This window comes from Filicampus tigris, chromosome 1 (genome assembly GCF_054856515.1).
Source record: "Filicampus tigris isolate MCC_2025a chromosome 1, RoL_Ftig_1.0, whole genome shotgun sequence".
NCBI lineage: Eukaryota > Metazoa > Chordata > Actinopteri > Syngnathiformes > Syngnathidae > Filicampus > Filicampus tigris.
The window spans coordinates 13,029,787-13,056,066 of NC_141217.1; the positions used below are offsets into that span (position 1 = coordinate 13,029,787).

Genomic DNA, 26,280 nt, shown 5'->3' on the forward strand with positions numbered 1-26,280 from the left:
ATTTACAAGAAGGCCCAGCCTCTACCCACTGCACTGAAATCTGCAAACAGGTGAGTTTGTGGGTTTGTTGGGGAACCTATCTTCCATTTTTGCTGAAAAACAAACCTATTTTCTCTTTTTGTGCTCGCATAAACCCCAGAGGCCACAAGATGCCACCAAAGCACCTTCTTGGTGCTAGTGAACTATGTTGATGCCCGGAGCTTCATGTAGTCCATCAGCATTATTATTATTATTATTTTTTTTTTTTTATAAGAATTGGCCGCAGCACAGTAAGAGGCCTTCATTTGCCAATATGTTTATTTTAATTATAGTGGCATCAAACTGTACTATTGTATCATATTTATTAGAATCAGTGTGTTACATGGCCAGACCAAAGTGTACAGCAAGAAAAACAAAAAAAACAAAAAACAGGCATGTCAATGTTCATCATCACGTCATGATTGTGTGAGCACATTGTCAACTTGGGGGGGTTAATAAAGTCTGATTAGTTGTTTTTTTTTAATCTCTTCTTTCCTTAAAAAAACTAAACCAAAAAAAAAAAGCCTACGAGTGTCATTGCGAATCCGAAGAGGAATCTTTGACGTCCGTGCTCTCGGTGGCCTCGCTGACTTCGCTCAGCTCTTTACTGTCTCCACCGCTGTCTCGTTCATTTTCTCTCTCGGGGTCGGCGGACCCGGAAGGCCCCTCCTGACCCGGCACGCGGGGGCCAGGCTTTCTCAGCTAAGGGATGCCACAGTCACAGTCAAAATCACCTTCACAATCACAGTCAAATTCTACTCATCAAAATCTACGCTCATCACTGCAAGCAAGTACAGTGAAGCACCGCTATGTTGCGGTTCATCGTTCACACTATACTGCAGATTTATAAGGCATCTTATTTTTTTCAAACAGTATATAGTAGGGCTGCACGATTGGAAAAAAATGACATTGCAATTTTTGGGGGGGTTGCGATATATATTGCGATATTAAAAATAGAAGAATTTTCACCAGATGACTTGAATAGATCGGGTAAAAAAAAAAAAAAATTTTTAAAAAAGGGGCATCCAAACAATTAAATGATTATCCCCAAAAAACTATCGATGAATTTGATAATTGATTAGTTGCAGATTAATCTTTGCACCGCTAGTCTTGTGATTTATTTATTTAATTATTTTTTAAATGATTGTGTTAGTACCTCATCTGCCATGTGGGCCAGGTCCCTCTTCATGGCATAGGCATCCTCCCCGTCGGCATAGTACTTGGGTTCTACTTCACTGATCCTGCGCGGGAACAAGAAACAGGAAACAAAGGAGTGGGTGATGCATTGCATACACCACGTACATTGAGCAATAGTTGAATGCTGGCTACTTCTTGGTTGTTGAATTGCACGCGGGCTCAAACTGAAATAGTAGAACTCCACAACTAACATTTAGAAGTGAAGAAACCTTAAAAGGTGAACATCAATAACCAAAGTGAGTCCAGCTGCCAAAATTCAACGTTTTGTGGGGAATTCCACAAAGTGGATGGAATGAGACTTACTGGAACTTGAGTGTGTTTGAGTAGAGATGCAGGGCCGCTCGGTTGCTGCGACGAGGACAACGGAACGGTAAGAAAATACAGCACGGGTAACCCGACATCTTGGATGAAGGACATGTGCGGTACCTTTTGCGTACGTGAAGCGAGACGTATTTGGCATTGAAGTTCTCGATCATGGCGCGGCTGGCCTGGTCCATCAGCTTCTGAGCCAGACCCAGACGTCGATGGGAGCGCTTCACCGCCTGGGAGACGTCCAATGGTAGTCTCATTAATTTCACAGAGGGAAAGCTGATTTGCGATGCGACTGATTTGACTTACAAGCACGGTAAAAAATAATAATAATAATAATTAAACTCATACGCAATCTGTCGCATTATACGTTTACGCTGCGCCCACAGTGGTATCAGATTTGTATCTACAACATTTGAAGGAGGCCTGATTCCAATCTGAGGATATCCGATACCATGACTTGATTAGAACAAAAATCGGATGCATGTATAGGAATTGTGTCACTTGAAGCATACAATGAAAAGCCATCTCATTTCAGCGCATAGATCTTGCTCAGACATACCAGGGATGTGATGTGTCCATGAGGCACATCATCTGGGTCTTCCTCCCTATAAAAAAAAGTGATCCATTAACATTAAAGGTTATTCAGTTTGATGGCAACGTTATGTGTAAAAACACACTTACATCTTTGCCAGCACGTAACCCACTATTTTGCCATTTTCATCCTCGGCGATGTACGATAACTGAAACATGGGCAACAAGAGTGTTAAACATACCAAGAGGAAAAGTGTAAAAAGACAACGAAATGTGGACAACCTGCGGCCAGGACAATCCATGGTAAAAGTAGTATTTCATCTGGTAGTTTTCTGGCAGACATAGAAGGTTACAGTGCTGCATATTCATAAGGTCCTCTGGCTGAAATTAAAGACACAATTTCATTGAAAATGTCATTCAAACAAGCAGTACAAAAACAAAGCATTGTTCAATGCCCCAAAATGACCAATTACGTTAGTACTTGTACATACTTAGCTTTTTTTTAATATAATATATAAACTAGTCGAATCTATCTTAATCTTCTTACAAGTACAAGAGCGAGCGTTGACTAAGTATTTCACGATACTGTGTCAAGAGCGTGAGGGTTTGCTTCACGTGGGAGTTCATTGTGAGCGAAAAATATAGCTGAATGCATTGTTTATGTTTTTATAATCCGCCACCGGCCAATAGATTTCCGGTTGTCTTTTTCTAACCATGAGGAATAGTGACTACCACCACTGCTGGTATGGAGGGATATTACATCTCACGCATGCGCAGAAGTTACTTTAATGGTTGCTGTCTAATAGTGATGGGCATAACTGTTCTTTTAAGTGAACTGAATCATTAGAATCAATTCATCAAAAAGAATCATTCAAAAGAATCATTCAAAAGAATCGTTCAAAAGAATCGTTCAAAAGAATCATTCAGCCCCGCATCCCCCCTAAAAGAAAAGTGCAAATTAATGGCAAACCAACATTATGATGATCGCACCACATTATAGTTGCAGTAGACAGAAAGAATGATAATATTTAAGTGCACATATGTGTATTGTAATAAATGTTTTCAAATAAAGTTGTCCCATGTCCACAACAACGTCATGTCTCAGCGGCTGCAGACCGGGGCGCCTGATCACGATCCGGCAAGGGACTTTAAGTTTGTCAGAGCTCTCATTTGTTTTCATGCAATTCCCCGCGGTACTTGGATGGGCTTAACATTAGCCGTTAGCTTGGAGAAACGGATGCCAAGGAAAGCTTGTCCCCGCGAGCACGAAAGGAGTGGTGTTGGTGAGCGGTTCTTTCCTTGGCGAATCGTGAATCATTCATAGCAAAACTCAGCTCACTCACTGACAGCATGGATGGAGTTCTCGTTCGCGTGAACGAGAAATGGCAGCAACACGTTCACACACTGAATTGTTGGTGAACGGGAAATGACATCACTGATCCCCACAGCGACACGTTCACTCACCGAATCGTCGGTGAACGGGAAATGACATCACTGAGTCCCGCAGCAATACGTTCACTCACCGAATCGTTGGTGAACGGGAAATGACATCACTGATTCCTGCAGCGACACGTTCACTCAATGAATCGTTGGTGAACGGGAAACGACATCTCTGATTCCCGCAGCGACCCGTTCACTCACCGAATCGTTGGTGAACAGGAAATGACATCACTGATTCCTTCGTGAAGGCAGTATGTTCAGTAAATCCCGCTTACATCTGCCGTTGGCTGCTGATTGGTCGATCGCGAAGATTGACAACATGCGCGTGGCTGAGTTCAAATGAACCGAGAAAAGAACGAATCACTTCAGGAAGTGATCCATTCACTCACGTTCACTGAAAAGATTCGTTCTTTTTGAACGAATCGTTCGCGAACGACCCAACACTACTGTCCATCCTTGCGGTGTATTTCACTTATCACCTGTAAACATTACACAAACCGGGGTGTAGGAATTCCATTGTGGATACTTTTTTCCCTGACGAATCTCCCAACAAGGGAGAGGCCCTTTGGCCTCGTCACGGAATTCCTGACAATAATCTACACATTTGCGCCGAGTAAGACTAAGTGTGAGAACTTTGGCCTCCTGCGCATAATATATACTAAATGCATACAACATATACGCATACATACAGACCTCCCACCACCTACAGAACACACCAAATGTATGCACAACGTCCAGACATAAACAACCCATACAGTACAGCAATGGCCACAATGCTAACAGAGTTAGCAGCAGCAGCACGTTTAGTCAGCTACGTGATGCGGCTAGCTGAGCTAACCTTCTGTGTCAACGGCATGACATGCTTACCCTGGCGTTTCGTATATTCATCTTGCTCGGTGTCCCGTGGTGCGTTAGCTAGATTACAGCACTCAAACAATTCATAATAATGATTACACCACGACCTTAATGAGCCGGTCTAGCTAACTAGTCAATTGGCTGGCTAGTAGCAAAGTTAAGGAAGAAAGCTTGTATGGAAATGTGCCATAATACCAACAGCCGATTCCGGTGACTGTGTGAGTGGACCCTTCACATTAAAAGTAATAAGAACCGCACAAACATCAAGCTATGGCTATGCTTTTAATTTGAAAAGCCACATATTGCATCGAATTTTATCAACTCTATACTGAAAATGATTGAGCGTTTCCGGAGTATTGTTTGATTTTTGGCACGACATAAAATGGCTTTGTTTGTTTGTATTTACTTTGTAAAACACGCTCATCTTAAAGCAGTATGTTGAAATCAATTCATTTGTTCGGTATTTATTATGGAAATCATTACTCCACGTTTTTTTCTGATGACGTGTATTTTACACACTGCGTCATTGCAGCGCATGCGCACTGGCGTGTGGCAGCCGTGCTTTGCTGATGTGGACTAGTAGACTTCCTTTTCTCTTCCCCGGCCCGTAGTCACCGAACAGCAGCGTTGCACTAGAACTTTTGCAGAGCAATACTCAACCTCACACGAGCAAAGCCCCAAAAGCTACAATGATTCGGATAGCTGCTGCTTTCCTCGCCCTACTGGTTGTTGCATGTTCGGGTAAGATAGATGCTTAGAGCCGGCGGGGGAAGACATAGCTTTCCGAATGCTATGGAGCTATTTCGCTAATGAGCTATACAACTGGAACTCCGTGTTGCAATGAAAGCCGTCTGAGCATTTATTCCATACTCTTAATATCCGGCTTAACGCCCATGTTCTATGACGCTCTTCATCTCCTCGAATAAGACAATTCAGAATACGAGTATACAACATGGTACTAAGGAGGAAAAATGTCCACTACTGTCAACTGCATGCTGCTAGTACTAGGGACATTACAAATTACTCTAGTTAACACTAGCGCCTCAAAAGCAGTATTAGGCGTGCACAGATGTCAACTAATGCAATTTTGCCATACTAGAATTGTAGTTATTGTACTAGTGAACTGATTTGTCTTACTAGCAGTGGCAAAGATTATACTAGTACAGATTTTAAGGATTTAGAATAAACACTTGGTATTATCCACGTTTCCAATTTGAAATGGCTGCTTGTTACGATGGCAACCATACTGCATGTGAGATGTTAAAATACCATGCATACATTATTTCCTGGGACAGGAGAGAGCTGCACAGAGCCAGCCATCACCTCGTCGGTCTACACCACCTCGGACGCTGTCATCTCTGCAGAGTCTGTGTTCATCGTGGAGCTCAGCCTGGTTTGTGCCAACGGGGCGCAGGTAAGTTCACAACAAGACGACATGCAAACACAGTAGAGACTTCACCAAGAAACGTGAAGCCTTGGTTAACCATTAACATTTGTTAACCATTGATAACTACTGCTTAGCGTTGCCACACATTGCTAACAGTCTCTAGCGATTGATAATCATTGGAAACATTTAATCACTATTAACAACCGTGACCCTTTGCAGAGCGTCACTCTGTACGCTGATGTGAATGGGAGACAGTTTCCTGTGACCAGAGGCCAGGATGTTGGCAAGTACCAGGTGGGCCTTTGACACATTCTTAACATTCACTTCAATTTGATTTCTATAGTGCCAATAGACTTTGTGCACCGGGTCGGTGACGAACTTCTGAACTCGCCAGTGATCATATCCATTCAAAATGAACAGTTAGAAAAACTCGCACGCTTAAGATGCCAGAAAAAATAGTAAATATAATTTGAGGGCTACCTTAATTTTGCTATTTTACTCACTCTATCTAAAGCAAAGTGACACACAGTGATGCTCATTTAAGACACCCACCGTTTAATGCTGCTGTTGACATTAGGGCTGCCTTGATTAGTCGACTAATCACGACGACGTCGACAATCAAAATTGTCGTCAATTAATTTTAATCGTCGACGCGTCGTTTATTTATACATTTATTTATTTGGCACATTATTTTTCTCTCGAGACTGCCGCTCTTCTCTCGCTGGCTGTTTTCCTATCTGCAACGCACATGCGCAGTAGTGGTTATCAGGGTGATGTAAACAGAAGCATTGTGGGTAAAGTAGTGTAAAGGCCCTGATACACCAAACCGACGTCGGAGGTCGTGAAGCGTAGTGGCGTCTTTAAGCGCCGTCTGATTGGTGTAGTGGCCACCGTCGTAGTGTCGTAACCCGTCTCTAAGCGTCTGGACGTTTACGCATGTTGAATTGGCGTCGCCAGTCGTGACATTTGGTCACTCTGATTGGCTGTTAGCTAGCAAATCAGCGCTCGGAGCACCAACGGGATGTGACAAATGCGGGAAAACAGTGAGCACGCCTTCGCTGCCTTAATTTTCTTACAAGTACAAGAGCGAGGGTTGACAATGTAAGTATTTCACAATACCGTGTCAAGAACGTGAAGGTTTACTTTGCGTGGGAGTTCATCGTGAGCGAAGAATATAGCCGAATGCATTGTTTACGTTGTTATAATCCGCCCCCGGCCAACAGCTTTCCGGTTGGATTTTTCTAACAATGAAAAATAGTGACTACCACCGCCTTTGGTATGGAAGCGTATTACGTCTTAAGGCCCTGATAGACCAAAAAGACGCTGGCCAACAGTGACAGACGCTTACCCCTTGTGGCGTCCGGCCGGCTGTCGGCACGTCACGCTGGAGGAACACACCGCAACGACAGACAGCAACGCTGACCATTACTGCGCATGCATAAGATGTCAGTGTTACAACCTCCCAGTGGGTGGCGATTTAGTAAGTTAGTTAATATGGGAATTTGTCAGTGTTGGGCAAGTTACTTCAAAAATGAAATACTGTGATTTGAATACACCAACAACAATACAATAGCTCTAGTAATAATGCTTTGTCTTGATTGACACATAGTGAGTACTGTACTCACCATCTGATAGCTGTGTCCTTCTTGATTTTAGGTGTCCTGGAGTCTTCCTCACAAGCAGGCCAGCTCAGGAATTTACCAGGTCAAGTTCTTTGATGAGGAGTCCTACAGCGCGCTGCGCAAGGTTAGCGCCAGATGCTAAGCTATTTGAATCGTTTAGCTTCAGTCTTTGTCAGGAATGAGAATTTGTGTGTTTTGTAGGCCCAGAGAAACAATGAAGACGTGAACGCCATCCAGCCTCTATTCTCAGTCAACGTGGACCACAGGGTGAGTCTGGTCTCGTTGCCTTATCTTCACTTCCGCTACATCTAGATCAGCACCCAGCAAACGTTATGCACTCCTCCCAAAAAGTTGCTATCAGGCTTTTGGGTGAAATTTATGGATGAACTTCAGAAGTCGTATCACTTAAGACACGTGAAGTTAAGTTGACTTTGTGTCCACTTTTGACGCCGATTGTCCACCTTTTGTGACGTTGTAAATGGAAGTTAGCAGGGCGCTGACTGTTGTTGTGATGTGACTGATGTTGTGCCATTGTGGTTTCAGGGTGCGTGGAGCGGCCCGTGGGTGTCCACCGAAGTGGTGGCGGCCCTGGTGGGAATCCTACTCTACTACGTGGCCTTTAGCGCCAAGAACACCATCCAAGCGTAAACATCCACGCTCGGATCTTAAGAGACTGAATACCGGCGCAAACATCTGCTTTGGATTCAGAGACGGTCAGCAGTCTGTTGGATTTTTTTTTTGGGTTGTTTTTCTATTCAGACTATGTCTGTATGTGCTCTCAGATGGACTTTGCATCAGTTATTTTTCTAACTCTCAGGCCGCCAAGCTGGACTGCTTGGTAAGCTGACATGTCAAATCAATAAAGGAGTGCTTTTGGTCTTCCAGTCTACAGTACATTTCTTATCTTAAATACTGCACTTGGTTTGGCAGATATGCTATATGTATGGATTTTATTATAGGATTTGTATCTTTACATATTCATTTTGTTACTACTATATTTGTAGCATTGCTACCAATAGGCATTTCTCCACCATTATCCTGATTTGGTGTACTCATTTTTGAACTTCCTTCATATCAAATTTACTGTCAAACCAAGACACAGGAATCGAAATGGCTTCTATCGTAGTTTATCGAGTGAAGATAAAAAGTACGGAAGAGGTTTCAGCGGAACGCATGAAATTGGTGCTCATTGAAATGCATTGGGTAGATGTTATTTATTTTTTAACCCAAACACACTGAGAAACCTTCAATGAGTTGAGGACACCATCCTCCCAATGGCGGCGGGTTTTGGAGCGCAGCCTTAAATGAGTTGGGGAGCCTTATTTTGAAAGTTTCCCTGACCAGGTCAGCTGTTTTTACGTTACAAGGAAGTAGCGAGAGCTCCGAGGAAGACTGCAGTAACAGCCGACAGTCAGCAAGGTAAGAGACTTTTCTCTTCACTGGAATTAGAAGACAATTGTCGGAAAAAAATAAACCTTAGACCTACTTTGAATATAACAAAGTGCAGTGACACAAAACCTCCACACGGTGGTAATGCAATACCACATGTAACAGACGGGACTCTGGACTCGTGGTCCCAGGAGAGGAGCTACAGTGCATAATTTAATTTTAAAGATACTCAGAACAGACTTTTAAATAAAATACCATTAATAGCTACTCAAACAGCGAGTAATAATCATTTAAGGCGATGACGTCATTGCCAAAGCACAAACCGTCAAAATAGGACGGTGTAAAACCCTTCATGTCAAAAAGCTTAACGAGGCTTAATATTAGAAAACTGCGACCAATTGCCACCAAAATTCACAAGCACATCTCCACTTATGCCTAATTCAATCCCTGAAAATATCACCACAGTATTTTTGTGGTGATCGGTCATAGTTTGCTTTGGGGTTTTTTACACGCACTTGAAACATTTTAAACTGTCCCATCAAAGAAAAATAACGTCTTTATGAGATCTAAGTAGTTTTAGAATTCGGGCGGTAAAACATTCCAACACCCCTGTCCCTGTTACGGGCTTGGGCTAGAGTTGCATCACATGAACAGCGAGCTCTGCTACAGCGTTTACCCTGCACCGGAAGCTTCGGTGCCTTACGACATTGAACGCGGAAGTTCTGCGTGCATATCATCCATCGGTCAGCCTAAACTTGTGGGTGTTATTTTATTTATTTATTTTTTTTACAAACTGACAGTGCAGGAGGATTCTGGTAATGATGCGGGGGAGTGGATTTATGGACTAGTTGAAGTTTTTGTTAAAACGTGAGCCAAACATGGAATACATTTTGTGAATAATGGCAGTGATTATTATACAACCACATTAGCATTGTGGGGAAAGGTTCATAATCTGCGTATCCACCTGTTGTTATTAATTACAAAACGACTGGTTGACTTTGACATTTTTATTAAGAAACGACATAGTAAAAAGTGGAAATGGCTTCAAGGTGGTGTGCTCACGTCCCCACGGTGTCACAAAATCCAAGATCACATGTTTCACAAAGATTCTCCTCCAAAAACTGGCCCAGGCAACCATCAGCGCAACACATGCAGGGCACTTCCTGTTGTTGGGCCAGCGATACCGTGTGCGCGTCGGAAGAATAATTCCACGTCAGTTCAGTGCCTGCCTTCACCACACTAACACACAAACCCACACACAGATCTATTCAGGCCCCTCAAAGTACAGATTACGCCTGTCACTTGTTCTCGTCTTACCTGTTGGTGAAGAAGGCAATGATGGGGAAATTAGGGTCGTGAGAGTCAGTGAAGACGTTCTGAATGAAAAGGTTCGGCTGGCAACTGTGCTGCAGAAGACCAAACAAGACAGAAATGGTCAATATGCTGTGTACTTTTGGAAAATGTGAAAAAAAGGTTCCATTCGAAATCCCTTAAAACAACTCTGCGGGGAATTTTTTTTTTGCTTTGTCCACCACAACTTTGATGCTGCTAATTTAAAATAATTTCTAAGCCCCTGTAAATTGGTCATCATGTTTCTCTCTTACAGCCTCCTCTGAATAATGTTGTAACCTTAGAGAAAGAAATCGCACAAAACCTTAGCAATAGCACTCACACGAAGCAAGCAGTGCAGTGCTTCCGTATAGGATTTTTTTTTGTATTTGAATGTTACAAAAAAGTAAAATCAATCATTGAGTCTTCTGATGATGCTACTGACCTTCCACATTTGTTAGTGTTACGGCCCGACAGATTAGTCTGCTCGGCTGGCCGATTAAATTGGCGGATTACGTGAAATGGCCGATGTCTGACGATTGTTTTTACTTTTTATTAGGCCATTAAAAATGTTTAGGTATAGCTAAATGACAACATTATCGCAGTATATTTATTTCTTGTGAGTGTGGACCAAATCAGTGGTTGGAGCCAGAGTGTGGCAAATGGGCGGGCCAGGAAAAATTCAGGGCGGGTCCGATTATTTCTCTCACTGAGCACAATCCTCCTTTCCCGACACATTGTATAATAAAATGGCAAACTGATCTTCCTTAGACAACAACAATTATGCCATTCTTAATATTCAATAAAATAAAAAAACTACAAAACGCAAATTAAAAAATAATTTAATAATGATTCACTAAAAACTAAAAATATACATTTCTTCATGAATCTCACTGGGTGGGCAAGCTGTCAATCTGTGTGGGCCTGTGCACACCCAGGCCCACCCATGGCTCCGCCCCTGGCCCAAATACATTAGGTATTCAGTACATCATAAATAATAAATTATTTTAAACTGCAATTATTTTAGGCTAGCCAGCTTTGTTTAGTTTTATTGGTATTGTGGTCCACTTACGTTGAGGAAGCGGCTCACGTTTCCTTCCTTTCTGGCGTCCAGTAAATAAACGTCCTCTGAGTTTGCGACCGTCTTCAAACTCATTTCATTGCCGTTGCCGTCAGCCTTGTTTGGTGATGCCAAAGCTTTCTTCGCCTTGTCTTTGTTCAGATTCGTGCTGACCTCGGCGGGTCTTTGGATTACTGGAACATGCAGTGGTAGCGAAGTTGGGGGGTCAGGGTTTTCCATCAAACTGCTCCCCTCCAGTACGGGGGGTGCCAGCCACTCGGTGACCACCTCCACCTCGTCATCCGATGGCAAGTCCACTCTGTTCATTTTCGGGGGTGGAGGCTCAATGGGTCGCTGGACCCTCTGCAGGATCACGCCTGGGGATGTCAAAACATATACTTTTACTTTGAAGAATGGCAATTCAGATTCAGAAACAAATTATTTTTACTCAAGCGCAGAAATGTAATGCGCCTTTGAGCCTCTGGGACTTAGTATCCCCGTCCTAACATAATGCGTCATGGATACCGTGACAGACCATGAAAACAATTAGAAAGAAAAAGGAGACAAAAACAGCAAAATCCCCCAGCGCATTATGTTTCAGACAAATGGGGTAAAGTTGTCGCCATGGCGACATCATGTGAACGTAGCCTAAGAAGTATCGTTTGTGTTACCGGCATATATGCATACAAAGGTCCCCGCATCCAAGTCATCACAGCAGCGCACACCCCAGCCACAATGCTCCGTCAGGAAAACTTGAAGACGGACTCGGATTCCTCTCTGGACAAGTCGATTCTGACAACGAGCCCGATCGCAGCTGCACCACGGCCCGCACTCAAACAACCTGTCGTTATACATTCCAAAAAAAAAAAAAAGGACAGAACAGAAAGCCTTTATTGCCTTTATTGACATTCACACACCATAAAATTGGGGTACAACTGAGAAAATCAAAAAACACTGCAAACACTATACCATACAAAAAAATCCCGTTATATTCTAATAAAATATTCAGTGTCGGGCTGCAAGTAACTATTATTTTAATAATCGATTCATCTGTGAATTATTTTGTCGATTAATCGAATTAAACAAAAATGTATTTATTTTCCATCGCTTTATTCAAAAACAGGAAATTATTTCAACTTAACTGCAGAAAAAAAATTATGATTCCAGTTGCTGGTCTGGTGCCAAACATTGGGAAGCTGAAATGACAGACGGTTTACTGATGGTGTTTACACCCTGTTTGTGGTCAACTCACCCGGACGCCACAGGGCGGGAGAGCCTCTGATAGTTGTAATGGTTGCCTGCTCCTGTCATGGCGATGCAGGCGCAGCGTTGTGCGTCCAAGCATCCATCTGTACACTCACAACAAGCGTCAAACGCGGGACCGCGGGTCAGGAAGCAGCCATGCGGCCAGCGGTCCTTCCTGTAGCGGAATTCAGATGGCCGGGAATCGCCAGGGCCCACACACAGCTCCACTGGGGTCGGCTCACATCCGCGACTCAGGTCTACCTCCGGCGGCTGACTACTGTGGACTGTGTGAGTGTCCAACTGCACCGCCATGTTGAAGGAGAAATAGTCCAGCTGGAGGAAACAGCAAGACGGATCATTTGAAAGTCCATCACACAAAAAAAAAGGTTTTGGTGGCTGTTAGAGAAGGGATTCAAACAAAACATTTCATGTCAACAAGAATCCAACAATAGCGCATATTGAATAATTAATAAAAAAAAAGATCAACGCAAAATAGTCATTGCCCTGTACACTAGCAATAATAAAATCAAATCTATGTGTACTGCTGGAAAAAAGGAGTGGGAAGAAAAAAACGTATTAATTCCCATCCCCATCTCACGATGCATTATTTAGAGTACAGTATATTTCAACGATAATTACATATAGTGATGGAAGTGGAGTATAGCTCTCCAAGTCCCAAAAACGTTGGACATTAATTGGTAGTGATTTGTTAAAGCTTTTAAATGAGTTTAACAAGGCATAATATTTCTTAAGGTCAAGTTTGATTGAATAAACGGATTATTAGTATTTACTATAAATACAGCCTTATAGATCTATACTTTAGTTTCATTTACATTGTTATGATCCATCCTTTTTTTTTAGTTCCGCAATTACTGTACTCGCAAATTCATTATGATTGTCACTACTGTAGAATATATTTGTGCTGTCTGCGAACAATGTCAGTATTAATAATTTAGATACAATGAATAGGAATTAAGTTGAACAGCTGAGGGCCCAGCATTGATCCCTGGAGGACACCGCAAGCAACATCAAGTTCATTCATTTTTACAAATTGTGTTGGTTCGGTTAAGTAACTATTTAACCAAAACCCAGCTATCCCTCTGACTACATATTTCTCCAGATTATAAAGTAAATTTGAGTGATTTTTGGTATTGTATTGTATTTACTGCAACATAATGTATCTCCATCTGATAGTTACATTTAGTGACAGGCAGAGCAATAAAATTATCTTCCACTACATGGCAGAAGCTATAATTGACCAACTGGCTCGATAGAGGTTGTGCAAAACTGTATCAACTCAACAAAAGACAGACTTTCAACTACTATTGCTCCATGTATTTTCCATTCAAAGCGGCTGACCTGTAATACATCGTAGCTTTCTGTGGCCAACAGGAAGCGCATCACATCGTCATAGTCACGGAGGCTGCGCCCACAAGGAGCTTTGTAAATGACATCCCAGTGGCTTTCATCTTCCTCCTCATCCTTGCCATCTTTCTGCTGATTGTCACTGGCCCCGCCCTCACTGGCTGAGATCAGTGGCCTGGCTACCATCCTCTTGAAACTGCACAGCAACGGGACTTTCAGCGGGTTCTGAGCCCAATACAGCAGGGTGGCCTGATGCATGCCTTGTAAAGAAGGCAGGCACATCTAGAAGGAGAAGGGAAGCCTCAGACCAGCAAGTGAATGTTGCTGACGAGGCCGAGGGCCCTCTCCCTTGGTGGCCTCGTCTAGGGATTCAGTTTGACCTTACCTTGCGGCACACATGCAGCTTGTACGGCGGTTGAATGGGCAGCAGAGCAGGCAGTAGCTGATCTTCAACGGCTGACGAAGGAGGTGTGGGCGTGGGGCAGCGGTGCTCCCGCTTATTACCTGAGCAGGTAAAGAAAATCATGAGTTCATTTGACATCCTTAACCCTTAAACATTGTACAATTTTTATGCACACATAGTAGATTTCAGGCAAATGTAATGTAATATTATAATAATCGGCTATCAAATGATCAGATCCGGGCATTTTACAAAAAAATTGAGTGTCCGTCATCCGTCTGCAGCATGGGTACCCTTCCGTCGTCTGTCATTCGTCTACTTTTCCGCGGTAATAGAAACATAGACTAATAACGGACTGCTGACGAATGGCCGACTAAATAAAAGGGTTTCAGTCTATGCTTAATCCATCTATTTTAAAATTTTTCCCGTCATTCGTCAACCGTCACCAAAACGGGCGTCCGTCACTGACGGGTAGACGGACCTAGAGCTGCTCGATTAAGCGATTTTGAACCGTAACCGAATTTTCTGGAAAAAACTATGTTAAAAACGTTCAAATCGACACGTTCGATTTTGTTATTTTTGGTGTATCCAAGCCACCGTAGTTTCCTCTGCATTTCCGCTTCCTCCCACGAGCGCGCAGTCCGAAACAACGACAACATCCATGGCTATACCGGCAATTCTGCTATTTGCTCAGGCAAGTGACCGTTTGGTTAATAAATCGGGCAAACATAGATCTGTAGTGTAGTGTGTGCCCCGCATGTACAATACAACCCGTGAGCAAGTAACTCAACGTCTGAAAGTCCTCCCTTTTTTTCCTCCTCTACAAGAGACCTCTGGTCCAGTTGGACTATGCATCCGGACTAAAGCTTGACAGTGCATTGTATTATTGACAGTGACAGTTTTGCACTAATCATTGATTTATTAGACAAAATCGAACAGCCCTAGACGGACTGGTCCGTCACAGAGACAGAACGCCCCGCTCTGCGAATTATGAACTACAGAACTTTCAAAATGTATTCTTAGGCTATCTGACATTAATAAATGATTATACCTTATTCTGTTTCAGAGGAAATGTAAAGTGTTTTTTTTGTTTTGTTTTACACTTGTTTTGGATACAAAATTCTACAATCACAGGTGTTGTCCTATCATTTTGGAAAATAAATTCAAGTACCTTTTCACTGTATGTTTGTCTGCCATAACCTGAAATGTCATCTCAGTAGTCTCCATTTGCCAATGGCCTTTGATTTTATAGCTCTTCCTCAAAGTGATACTTTGTTTAGTATTAAATGCTACACCTGTGCAAATGTGGTGGAAACACTTGAACACTTTCTGCTGTGCCAGGGACCATGTACAGTTTCAAGATTCCCACCACTGCCAAATTCCTCCTTGATTCAAAACACACCGGTTAATTTGAAATCCATTATGTTAGACATGGTCAGATTTGACCAACACAGAGTACAAACCAAAAAATTGTAGCACGCTTATGAAGTCATGACAGTTCAATTTTTTTATTTTGGCGGGGGGGATTTTGGGCGACTTCGGGAAAATACATCAAATTTCACTGTGAAAGAGTGACATTTGCTGTATTTTCATCGCTTTTAAATGTCAAAACGGTTAAAAGTTGACCCGAACAGTATACAAGTGTTGCGTCGATGAGTACCTGCAGCAACAACCAGCTGAACCACCGGAGTTTCGCATGCAGGAGACAGAACCGTCCACTCCAGACATTCGAATAGCTTCAAAGCCTCAACCCGTTCTAATGAAACAATAGCAAAAATCAGACAGGAAACTAAATGCCAGGGAAGGAAACTAAATGCCAGGAAAGATAAGCAGATAGAGAAAACCTTTGTCGGTTGCAGCGTTGGCCCTCAGGACTTCCCTCAGGTGGTCCAGCCGCTTGACCATGACACTAAACACCTGATCCACATTCTGCTTGGCCCAGAAAGCTTTGGCCCTATCTGTGAAACACAGAAAGAGGTATACAGTAAAATTAAAAGTAATTGTTTTCCTTCAATAAATCAGTCCAACCAAATTATATCACATAACATTTTTTAAAAAGGCTTAAATTTCTTCCAGAGCGTATACAACTGTTTACTTTCATCCCCCCAAAAAACTCACCAACATCTCGAGGATCGAACGAATCCTCCATTTGAATCCAGGCGAACTATTATAATTATAATAATTTTAAATATTAGTTGAAGTCAATTTGCAATAACCGCTAAGTTAGCAGGCGCGCGTCTCCGACTGGGTAGCATTAGCTGCTAAAATTACAACATCACTTATACTCAACGGCGACCGTTTATTGAAATAGCCGTGAAAAGATACTGTTGTCTTAGCTTAAATGAAACAGTTTGTCTGTGACTTAATATATGACTCAAAAGAGAAATACATGTTGTATTAGCAATCGATTCTTCCTCAAATAAACAATGCGCCTGCCGGCTTCCGTGTCCGTGCATACCCTGAACTTGGTCTGGCAGACATTGTGATATTCTACTGGATATCATACAGCAAAACAAAAAATACAGTTGGAAGTTAAACACGTCTTTACATTCAATTGGCAAAACGTGATATTCATAAACCAAGTCGCTAACCTAACCCCAAAAAAAATCATTGGTAAACGTAAAAAAAGTGTACTGTTCCTGTTGACTGATAAGGTTGTTATATATTTGATCAATTTATTTAATCTCTCTGCACCCACTGGTGGATGGTTTTACATTTCTTTTTAGAGGTAATATTTATATAAATTGCATTAAAATCGGCCGTTTTTTGTGGGGACTGCGAAGAGAAAATGGTAATACATATATTCCTTTCGACATTTGTCAGCCACCGTAGCAACTGCACTGTAACTACGTTCTCACGGTTCAAGTTAACAACAAATGTAGTGTACGGAATGTGCGAGGCTTGCTGCTGTTTAGTCCGGCGGAAAATCTGTACTACGATGTTTGGTATAGTTTAGCACAGTAGATCTGTCGAAAAGTTAACGTTGTCGTGTATGCAGTGATGCTTGCGGTATGCTTTCGTAACAGATCGACGTCGTCAAGTTACACAAGTCTGAAACGTAAAGTTACACAAGTCTGATCCGATGCAAAGGAAAAGAGTGTCTATGAGAGGTCAGTTAGACATTTAATTGTGTGATTAATTGTGATACTTTTATAAATATATATACGTTTGGGAGGGGTCTAGTTGGGATAGGGGCATCAAAGAAAAATCGATTAAATAAACCTACAGTATGACTGCAAAATCGGTAAATTTTGAATGTATTCGTAAGGGAGGACGTCATGTACTTAAGGTAATTAAAAAAAATCCCATCATTGTTTCTTAAACGGCATGGTTTAAAGTTTCAATCACTATGAATAAGATGTTTTTCTTCCATCACCCTTGGTTTTATTGGATTATTAAAAAGTCCCCGTTTTTGTGCCACCCTTTAGAAACAATTTCAGAAAAATGTAATTCTCGTCATATTTTAAAAGTTGCTAATTACTACCCAAGAGAATTACATAATACCGTATTATAATATTTACTGAATTTATCACAATCATAGCACCATACAGGAGTAGGACCGCTTGCACTCAATGAAATAAACCTGATTAGAGCAAGATGTTGGATAGGAGTTGGTGTATTTTAAAGTCTGATACATCAAAGAAGTTTAGTGGTTCTAACTCGCTGCTGTTATGATGAATAACTTCTGAAAGAATTGCATTGTGGTAGATGACTGCAGTGTGGAGCTCAGTGCGTGAGGCATTATGGGCAATGTGTGCCGCCGACGCCATGTCCATGCCCGTCCACTGGTACTACAACATCAATGACATCGGGAGAGACTTTGGAGGGTGGATATCTGGCTTCAATTCGCCCAGAGTCAAACACCCAAGCAGCATCCTCAGCCTGTCCAACACCGGTGAGGATCGGTCTTCTTCTTTTTTCAAGTGTTTATACCCACGTTTCTTCAAAAATGTGATTAACTGTCATCACTGGATGAAGCTGGTAGTGGCCGCACTTCCTGGACGTCTGCTGCCAACCAAGTGGAGGTGGTGGGTAATGTCATCCTTCATGACAAACTGAGCTTTTGGAAATCTCGCAGTGGCTCCGTCCACTATCATCAAGGTACCGTCTGTTTGTCATACGCACTTCTGGGTGGCAAAAGCCCAAGAGATCGCCTATGCAATTTTTGTCGCGGGCCACGTCGTAGTTGTGATTTCACTCGGAGGGCCGTTACGAATGTTAACCCATGTGCATGCATGATGGCCTCATACACAACTAATTGATGAATCGCTAGTTTTGAAATCAGAAGCGAGTCAATAGTTTGTTCAACTATTTTTCTGTATGTATTTTAAAGGAAGGATTGGTAACAAATGCTTGAAATATCGAATATGTTGTGTTCACAGTGAAGACAATTAAAAAAAAACATGTCAAGTCAACACATGATTTGTCTATTCGCGGGCCACATGAAATCATGTCAGGAGCTGAATATGGCCCCCGGAGCCTTGAATTTGACACATGTGGCCTATGGCATCACAATAATCAGAAATAGTTAACAAGATCGTTGAGGGGCTGGCTAATTTATTGACTTTTCGTTGAACAGATTTTGATGCTGAAATGAAAGCTGCGCTGTAGAATTTACTCTAGCTAGCAGGCTAACTATCATGTTTTGCTAATGCCTTCCACAAACCTGATAATGGAGGTTTGGTTCCCAATCTGTCCCTCTAGAAGTGGCTACTTGAGGTGGAACAACTTCAAATTTTTTGTCATCGACCCTCAGTGATGAAAGTTGAGTTGATTATGTGATGACATCATAGATATTTTTTCATAGTTATCAAGTTGCTGTGCACGCCTCCAAACACAAGCTAGCACACTCACTTCTCCGCCATCCCCAGTTGCACCGGCCCCACCCCTTGATTCGTTCATCCATTGTCAGCTTAGGTTAGCGGAAGTCAATTACCTTTCTGCCACCTGGAATTATTCCCCTTATTGTTTACAAGCATTGTGAACGGGTCTAAGGCTTCCATATTTATATAAGTATGTATTCCGTCATAAATTTCAGGTCTGAAGGCAGGTAACAACACGCTGAATGTCCTGTGCGCCCTCCGAGCCGCTCACACGCTGGCCAGCTGTGGTTTTGCTGACGTTTCGCATCCTGACGCTAGAGCTGCCGTCCTTGCAGACTACGTTCACTTCTTGACCACTCCCGGCACACACGGCGACACCTACGCCGAGTCCTATCACCGATCCTTCTTTTCAGAATGGCAGGACAGCAAGCCGACTTCGAGTCAGGAGGTACTAAATGTGCTCCGTCAGGATTTTTGGAGCTATGGCGAAAGGCGCGGACATCACACTGACTATTAGAAAATGACTTAAAAGGGAAGTCAACCCAAGCATATTTTTTTGAAGAATATGTTCTATGCAAGACCACTAGTTGAAACAGGGCATTCTGATCAATATTGCATTTGTGGAATAAGAGTTAATCCACCCGTTTTTAGCCATCTCTGGGGGTGGCAATTTGTCACTTCTGTCGACTGAAAATGACATCACAACTGCTCAGGGCTCAGGTAACGACCAATCACGGCTGACCTGTTTTCTAAAGCTAAGTCGTGATTGGTCGTTATCTGAGCCCTGAGCAGTTGTGATGTAATTTTCATTCAACAGAAGTGAAAAAATGGCCGCCCCCAGAGATGGCTAAAAACAGGTGGATTTTGCTATATTCCCCAAACGCAATTAATCAGAATGTCGAGTTTCAACTAGTGGGCCTGCTGGTAACATATTCTTGAAAAATATAAGATTGGGTTGATTTCCCTATTTAATCAGCTATGTTAATAATTACACCGGCAATTTCTCCAAACTCCCTTTCTCTAATTTATAAAGGTTCTAACATTTGCGGAAGAGCGCTCCAAGAAGAAGCTAAGGTCGCATCCGGACAGCCAGTTGGATGCAATCGGGTGCCTTACCATAAGCCTTCCCTTCATTTTGCTGTCAGCCTCAACCAATGAGGAGCAAGCTGTGAGTGGCACACTCAATGAGAAAAAGCAACATGATGTCACCCGTACGTCTGGGTGGAAAAAGCTCCGATGGCACCACCAGTTTCCAAACCTTCCATTGGTCGTCACTTGCATTTTGTCCCACTGGAAGAAGTACCCTGGCGCCTGTTGCTTACAAACATGTGAAATTATGAGAGCATAACTTGATTCTTGGATCCCTCTCATGACCTCTGATTCACCAGGTCTGTGCTGCAGTTGACGTTGTGAAACTCTCCCATCCCCACCCAAAAGTGCCCGAGTACGTATCCATCTACAGCAGGGCACTTCATGCTGTGCTGGGGGGTGCCAGTGTCCGTCAGCAGGCCGAGCTCGCCCTCAGGACGCTGGGAGCGTGGGACACCTCCGAGAAGTTTAGTCGGCAAGCTGCTAGGTGCGCACCTACAACCATACGACATGTTTCTGTGTGTTTTTGCCTCACAGCTCCACGTCCGGCTTCTAGAAAATGTTTCATAAGTAATTTTCTCTAGGTTTCCAGAAGCGTCTGAAGAACGACTGCAGGTCCATCAGAGTGCTGTCAGTAGCCTCGGCCTGGCGTGCTACACAAAAGGTGCCAGCGCACCACTCCTGATTACTTACTTCCTGTCTTCCTTCCTAAGTGTGACATTCTTTTTGTAATCTTATGAAATGTTTTTGTGACCCTCCAGGAGCTCTTTGCAGCATGTTTTACCTTGCTCACCAGTTTCATGATGACCCTACAGCAGGAATACTGGCCAACACCAATTGTGGAGGTTTGAATGCAAGATTAAGAGTCATTTTGAATTCGATCTTAAAGACGAAAGTCAGCACAAACATTTTTTTTCAAGAATATGTTCAATGCAAGCCCACTAGTTGAAACAAGGCATTCTGATAAATATTGCGTTTGTAGAATAAGATCTAATCCACCCGTTTTTAGCCATCTCTGGGGGCGGCCATTTTAAAAACGGGTGGATTTTGCTGATTAACTCCAATTCCACAAAACCAATATTAATCAGAATGCTGTGTTTCAACTAGTGGGCCTGATGGGAACTTATTCTTGAAAAAAATATGATTGTATTGATTTGCACTTTAATGACTGAATCACATTCTGACAATTATGTGATTAGATTCAGGTGGTTCCATGATTTAATAGATGTAGATACTGCTCATTTTCAGGAGAGAACTGTAACCGTGGAGCTGCACTTGGGGCCTTGTTGGGAGCAGGAGGATCGTACACCAAGTCCACCATCCCACAGGACTGGAAGGACCAGTTAAGGGATGCTCAGGAGTATATCCCGGACATACTCAAATGTCTGCAGTACGGACAATCTCCAGTATGACACCAATCCAAAGACACCACGTCAGCAATTTGTCCATTCCTATTTTCTGGTTTACTAATGCAAGGATCTGCTTGGACTCCATTATTGAAATGTATTTGATTTGGATGGAACCACTGCAAACATATATCCTCATTGTAGCCATGAGTGAATTAAAAATGTCAATAATTAATGAGAAAACATTCTGTTTGTGTCTACAATCGCATTGACTGAATACTAGACGTGACCAAAACGTGTTTGTGGAAAACTGTTGGCTCCAAAGTCCGAAGAAACAATACCAACAAAGCTGAGCCGTATTTGGGCAGTTTACACATGGCAGTGTTCACGTGTTTCAAGTCCATTTTGACCTTTGCCCAGATCAGAAGAAAAATGGCGACAACAAGCAGACACACTAAGCTGTTCTTCTTTCTAGGGCTTGTCTTTGCTTGTATCCCAGCATGCATTGGGCTTCCTGAAGGTCAGTCCTCCGCCTTCTCAACTTATTCAACTCTGGTTCATCTTCCTCCACTTTCTCCTTGATCGAAACATGGTTGAATCTTATGTTAGAGAGCTAATTGATCATGTTGCTGTTCAACGTGGTGTTGGATGTAAGATTGGTGACGTTAGCATTACCTATGCTAATAGTATTCGTTACACTGAGTGACGCATGAGTACAAGGTGTACACCGCCTGTCACCCGAGATCATTTGAGATCCAGCTTCGTTTTAACCTGAAATAAGATTAGCATACCACTACTTCAGGTACTTCAGCCAGAACACTTGACTCAAATGTTAAATCGACAATTTTAGGACTTGGGACTTGCTTGGCTAGACTTGACTTTGACGGTCTTCCTGAGACTCGACTTGTACTTAAAACATGACTTGACAGGCCTTGCCTGTTTATGTTTACAACATATTTTCAAGGTCATTTGTTTTGTTTGTGAAAGAAAAGTTATTTTTGTGTAGTACGTGCAAACTTGGTAACCCAACAGTGTGTTCTAACGGGCAGTGCAGAGGCTACCTCATGAAGCAAGTATCACGGAGGGAGTGTTTAAGATTTACATTTAGATTCAAGAATTATGTTTTTGATCACAAGGGTAAAAGGAATGGCAACATGCAAGGTTTTCAATTGAAAGAGAAGAAACAAAACAACAATGACATCTAACTGCTGTTTATCCGTCACTATCAAACACACACACACAGATTTGTAAACTACCTTAACTTCAGTCGGTCAAACATGAACTGAGGTTCATTTCAGTTGTGTGTTTAATTGACAAGTAATAGTCCATTGAAGGACTGTTTTGGGACCATTAAAAACTGTGAATTTTGAATGTGTTAATACAGCTAACTAATGCAAGTTCTGCCCAGACACTGAGGGACTGTCTGTGAAAAGATATGTCGTGACGAGGCAAGATTGTATGACTTGACTTGCTAAACCCAAGTCATGGACACAGACTTGCTTGACATTAAGTGGGGACTCTAATTGACATGCTTGCCTTTTGCCACAGCAACTTGATTAAGACTAGAGACTTACTTATGACTTGCACATATGTGACTTAACCCACCTCTGAAGGCTAGCATCGGGGGAACGAACAAGGTTCTTGAATGGATTCAGGAAAAAGGTATTTCAAGTGTTTCTGGCCTGCTTCCTCTATCCTGCCTGGTGGAAACAGGCATGTTTTTGGAGAGACCCGACGCAACTGTTTTCCTTCACCGAACCCGTCGAGCCAACTACTTTTGGGAGGAGCTGAAACAAGGCAACCTGGAGCGGGAATGTCTAGAGGAGAAATGCTCATATGAGGAAGCCAAGGAGATCTTTGCTCTGCCGCAGCAGCTGGTCAGTGTACTACCATCAGCAGGTGGTTTTGTCCAATTGGCTACGTTTCCACTAATGTGGCGCACTTGCTTTGCAGGAGGTCTTCTGGAGAATGTACACTGGTAAGTCTGTGTAAACATAGCAAGGCTGCTTTTGATTAGCTTCCTCACATGTGTGTTTCTAGCCGAGGATCACTGCCTGTCATCTCCTTGTAAGAATGGCGGCACTTGCACTCGCAAGATCAACACTTTTGTCTGCCAATGTACTCCTGGATTCCACGGTTCTACTTGTGACAAAGGCAAGCCCCGCTGGCACTGGCAGGATTGCTTATTGGCTGACATTTGTATATGTATAAGATATATGTCTCTGTTTCTTTGTAGTGCGCGTGACCTCCAATGGATGTCGCTATAGGAATGGAGGATGTGAACATTTCTGCAGAGAGCTTCCCGACCGGACACATACTTGTTTCTGCGCGACAGGGTACCTTTTGGATCAGGACAACACTACCTGTAGTCCACAAGGTCAGAGCAGCTTCTTAAAGCGGGAAGTCAACCCAAACATATTTTTTTTGAAGAATATGTTCTATGCAGGCCCACTAGTTGAAACAAGGCAATATGATTAATATGAAATATGATTTAAGCAGCAAAATGCACCAATTTTGGGCCATCTCTGAATTTTGTCACTTCTGTCCACTGAAATGACATCATGGACCCTCAGGGTTCAGATAACGACCAATCACGGCTCACCTGTTTTCAGAAGCTGAGCTATGATTGGTAGTTATCTGAGCCCTGAGGTGTGTGATGTCATTTTCAGTCGACAAAAGTGACTAAATGGTCGCCCCCAGACATGGCTAAAAACGGGTGGACTTTGTTGCTTAAAGCGGAAACCAAACATATTTTTATCAAGGATATATTCCCAGCAGGCCCACTAGTTCGAAACACGGCATTCTGATTAATTTTGCGTTTGTGGAATATAAATTAAGCCGCAAAATGCACTCATTTATAGCCATCTCTGGGGGCGGCCATTTTGTCTTCTGTCGACTGAAGATGACATCACAATAATGGCTGACCTGTTTTCTGAATCTGAGCCGTGATTGGTCGTTGTGAGCAGTTGTGATTTCATTTTCAGTCGACAGAAGACAAAATGGTCTGAGAGATGGCTAAAAACGAGTGCATTTTGCTGCTTAACTTATATTCCACGAGCGCAAAATTAATCAGAATGCTGTGTTTCAACTAGTGGGCCTGCTGGGAACAGATTCTTGAAAAAAAAAATGTTTGCGTTGACTTCCCCTTCATCTCATATTCCACAAACACAATATTAACCAGAATGCTGTGTTTGAACTAGTGGGCCTGCATAGAACATATTCTTAAAAAAATATGTTTGGGTTGACTTCCGCCTTAAGGTCATTCCAGACTGGCACTATAAGTTTGACGACGCCATGTGTTCTGTCCTAGACCCTGTTCCCTGTGGACGACCATTGGTCCACTTTGGCCCGAGAGTTGTCAACGGAGAGATTTGTCCCAAAGGACATTGTCCCTGGCAGGTGAGATTCATACTACAGGTTGTGACAAGCTTATAGGGAGGTACAGACACATAAACGATGATAAAAATGACTACCTGCTTCGAAGGCTCTCCTGACTGAGAATCACCAGCATACCTGCGGTGGCATCGTCCTATCCGATCAGTGGATACTGACTGCAGCTCACTGCGTGTGGAAGAAACCAAACAACATCTTACATGTCGTTGTGGGTAAGGCGATCTATGAAAGAGCTAAGGTTAGAGCCACTCGCTCATGAAATTTCATCTTCTTTGCCTCTTTTTGCTTCTCCGAAGGCGAACATGACCTTGAGAGGGATGAAAAGACGGAGCAGAAGCGCAGAGTGTCTAAAGTCCTAATCCACCACGGTTACAACCAGTCCAGCTACGACAGCGACCTGGCCATTCTGAAGGTCCACCGTCCCATCAAACTGGGACTCTATGTCATCCCCATTTGTCTTCCGGCTAAGAACAGCTCGTTCAGCCGCACGCTGGCGGCCATCCGACACAACATGGTTTCAGGGTGGGGTCGCCTGTCACTGCACGGGTCCACGGCCAGACTGCTCCAGCGCCTGTCACTACCACGGGTCCCGCTGCAGGAGTGTCGCCTGCATACCAAACTCAACATCACCCGAAACATGCTTTGTGCCGGCCTACAAAGAGGTGGCCAGGACGCATGCAAGGGTGACAGCGGCGGCCCTCTGGTGACGCGCTACAAGAAAACTTGGTTTTTGACTGGTGTGGTGAGCTGGGGAAACGGCTGCGCTGACAACAACATGTACGGCATTTACACCAAAGTCAGCAACTTCCTGGACTGGATCCAACATCAAATGGCCAGATGGTAAAGCAAGAAGATGCTGGAATTTGCCAACTGACAACACGATACTTGGTTCCAACTGGTGACTTTTGTTTCAATAAACTAAGAAAAGAAACAAACATCTTTTCTCGGCTGGTTCTCAACTTTTTATGCTAGTTTCAATTATTTCAAACACGCTAAAAGGTTTGTAGTGACAGGAGATCAGTGCCTTGAAAGCTTTCTTTGCATTAATAACCAATTTTGCAGCACATAGATATACGAACTGATGTATAAAGCAACGATGCACTTTTGTCTTCACACAATGATCACGAACCTTGTGATAGATAGATAGATCAACTTTCATGAGTGAAAAACGTTTTATTTAACATAAACAGAACCAGTTCTGCCACATGGCTCTTACCTTCACAGATTTCAATAAAATGGAGTCTTCCACCTTAACCTTTTGTCACATGCTCAGGTTTTTATTTAATGGTTTCTTAGCAACACGGGGTGGCTCAACTTGCACTAATGCTCATCTTACCTTAGTCTGTGTAGATGGGACTATAGTGACATATTTAGGAAATACAAATTTGAAGCAAAATTATAAGCAGTCATTAAAATAATATCTTTGCACATTCAAAATTCTAACATTTATTTTGTGCAACAACTACCAACTCATATCAA

General features: G+C 42.8%; 5 protein-coding genes and 1 long non-coding RNA gene across 8 annotated transcripts; 4 read left to right on the forward strand and 2 right to left on the reverse strand.

Annotated features, from left to right (window-relative positions):
- Nucleotides 1-279: 279 nt before the first annotated feature.
- Nucleotides 280-4,571, reverse strand: naa10 (N-alpha-acetyltransferase 10, NatA catalytic subuni). Its single transcript, XM_086028658.1, has 8 exons — nt 4,366-4,571; nt 2,341-2,439; nt 2,209-2,267; nt 2,087-2,132; nt 1,642-1,757; nt 1,519-1,563; nt 1,175-1,259; nt 280-720 (listed from the first exon to the last, which is right to left on the reverse strand). The coding sequence occupies exons 1-8, from the start codon at nt 4,384-4,386 to the stop codon at nt 553-555; spliced, it is 639 nt and encodes a 212-aa protein (XP_085884784.1). The 5' UTR covers nt 4,387-4,571; the 3' UTR covers nt 280-552.
- Nucleotides 4,572-4,892: 321 nt separating this feature from the next.
- Nucleotides 4,893-8,246, forward strand: ssr4 (signal sequence receptor, delta). The gene is made up of 6 exons (XM_086042822.1): nt 4,893-5,094; nt 5,649-5,767; nt 5,960-6,034; nt 7,397-7,486; nt 7,564-7,629; nt 7,906-8,246. The coding sequence occupies exons 1-6, from the start codon at nt 5,043-5,045 to the stop codon at nt 8,008-8,010; spliced, it is 507 nt and encodes a 168-aa protein (XP_085898948.1). The 5' UTR covers nt 4,893-5,042; the 3' UTR covers nt 8,011-8,246.
- Nucleotides 8,247-8,730: 484 nt separating this feature from the next.
- Nucleotides 8,731-11,984, forward strand: LOC147152826 (uncharacterized). The gene is made up of 2 exons (XR_015086639.1): nt 8,731-8,781; nt 11,303-11,984. It is a non-coding gene; the product is annotated as an uncharacterized LOC147152826 (long non-coding RNA).
- setdb2 (SET domain bifurcated histone lysine methyltransferase 2) lies at nt 9,744-17,089 on the reverse strand. The gene is made up of 11 exons (XM_086028771.1): nt 16,609-17,089; nt 16,269-16,314; nt 15,995-16,108; nt 15,811-15,906; nt 14,136-14,254; nt 13,745-14,032; nt 12,393-12,718; nt 11,812-11,981; nt 11,153-11,517; nt 10,069-10,157; nt 9,744-9,990 (listed from the first exon to the last, which is right to left on the reverse strand). The coding sequence occupies exons 2-11, from the start codon at nt 16,297-16,299 to the stop codon at nt 9,810-9,812; spliced, it is 1,779 nt and encodes a 592-aa protein (XP_085884897.1). The 5' UTR covers nt 16,300-16,314; nt 16,609-17,089; the 3' UTR covers nt 9,744-9,809.
- Nucleotides 13,782-21,643, forward strand: LOC147152828 (uncharacterized). 3 transcript variants are annotated; one of them, XM_086029184.1, is made up of 9 exons: nt 13,782-14,262; nt 17,859-18,045; nt 18,129-18,251; nt 19,189-19,421; nt 20,007-20,141; nt 20,362-20,549; nt 20,647-20,726; nt 20,824-20,907; nt 21,311-21,643. In XM_086029184.1, the coding sequence occupies exons 2-9, from the start codon at nt 17,859-17,861 to the stop codon at nt 21,472-21,474; spliced, it is 1,194 nt and encodes a 397-aa protein (XP_085885310.1). In that variant the 5' UTR covers nt 13,782-14,262; the 3' UTR covers nt 21,475-21,643. The 3 variants fall into 3 exon arrangements, with proteins under 3 accessions (XP_085885310.1, XP_085885228.1, XP_085885144.1); XM_086029102.1 differs by lacking the exon at nt 13,782-14,262 and adding an exon at nt 16,968-17,260; XM_086029018.1 differs by lacking the exon at nt 13,782-14,262 and adding an exon at nt 17,303-17,439.
- Nucleotides 21,644-21,782: 139 nt separating this feature from the next.
- On the forward strand, nt 21,783-25,740 carry f7l (coagulation factor VII, like). The gene is made up of 8 exons (XM_086028894.1): nt 21,783-21,928; nt 23,122-23,285; nt 23,362-23,386; nt 23,449-23,562; nt 23,645-23,785; nt 24,719-24,807; nt 24,893-25,013; nt 25,098-25,740. Exons 1-8 carry the CDS (start codon nt 21,784-21,786, stop codon nt 25,643-25,645), a joined length of 1,347 nt encoding a protein of 448 aa, XP_085885020.1. The 5' UTR covers nt 21,783; the 3' UTR covers nt 25,646-25,740.
- Nucleotides 25,741-26,280: the final 540 nt, after the last annotated feature.

What these genes read in the sequence shown, in the direction of transcription:
- f7l (XM_086028894.1), top strand. Translation starts at nt 21,784, where the DNA reads ATGGCAGTGTTCACGTGTTTCAAGTCCATTTTGACCTTTGCCCAGATC. An exon ending in TTGCTCTGCCGCAGCAGCTG is followed by an intron (nt 23,286 to 23,361) that starts GTCAGTGTACTA and finishes CTTGCTTTGCAG; the next exon opens with GAGGTCTTCTGGAGAATGTA. An exon ending in CGGTTCTACTTGTGACAAAG is followed by an intron (nt 23,563 to 23,644) that starts GCAAGCCCCGCT and finishes GTTTCTTTGTAG; the next exon opens with TGCGCGTGACCTCCAATGGA.
- naa10 (XM_086028658.1), bottom strand. Translation starts at nt 4,386, where the DNA reads ATGAATATACGAAACGCCAGG. An exon ending in GGTTACGTGCTGGCAAAGAT is followed by an intron (nt 2,133 to 2,208) that starts GTAAGTGTGTTT and finishes TTTTTTTTATAG; the next exon opens with GGAGGAAGACCCAGATGATG. An exon ending in TGGCCCACATGGCAGATGAG is followed by an intron (nt 721 to 1,174) that starts GTACTAACACAA and finishes GGCATCCCTTAG; the next exon opens with CTGAGAAAGCCTGGCCCCCG.
- ssr4 (XM_086042822.1), top strand. Translation starts at nt 5,043, where the DNA reads ATGATTCGGATAGCTGCTGCTTTCCTCGCCCTACTGGTTGTTGCATGT. An exon ending in CCTACAGCGCGCTGCGCAAG is followed by an intron (nt 7,487 to 7,563) that starts GTTAGCGCCAGA and finishes TGTGTTTTGTAG; the next exon opens with GCCCAGAGAAACAATGAAGA. An exon ending in CAGTCAACGTGGACCACAGG is followed by an intron (nt 7,630 to 7,905) that starts GTGAGTCTGGTC and finishes TTGTGGTTTCAG; the next exon opens with GGTGCGTGGAGCGGCCCGTG.
- setdb2 (XM_086028771.1), bottom strand. Translation starts at nt 16,299, where the DNA reads ATGGAGGATTCGTTCGATCCTCGAGATGTTG. An exon ending in TCCCGCCCTGTGGCGTCCGG is followed by an intron (nt 11,982 to 12,392) that starts GTGAGTTGACCA and finishes GTATAACGACAG; the next exon opens with GTTGTTTGAGTGCGGGCCGT. An exon ending in ATTGCCTTCTTCACCAACAG is followed by an intron (nt 9,991 to 10,068) that starts GTAAGACGAGAA and finishes TTTGTGTGTTAG; the next exon opens with TGTGGTGAAGGCAGGCACTG.
- LOC147152828 (XM_086029018.1), top strand. Translation starts at nt 17,380, where the DNA reads ATGACTGCAAAATCGGTAAATTTTGAATGTATTCGTAAGGGAGGACGT. An exon ending in GAGGACGTCATGTACTTAAG is followed by an intron (nt 17,440 to 17,858) that starts GTAATTAAAAAA and finishes GCATTGTGGTAG; the next exon opens with ATGACTGCAGTGTGGAGCTC. An exon ending in AGCCGACTTCGAGTCAGGAG is followed by an intron (nt 19,422 to 20,006) that starts GTACTAAATGTG and finishes TAATTTATAAAG; the next exon opens with GTTCTAACATTTGCGGAAGA.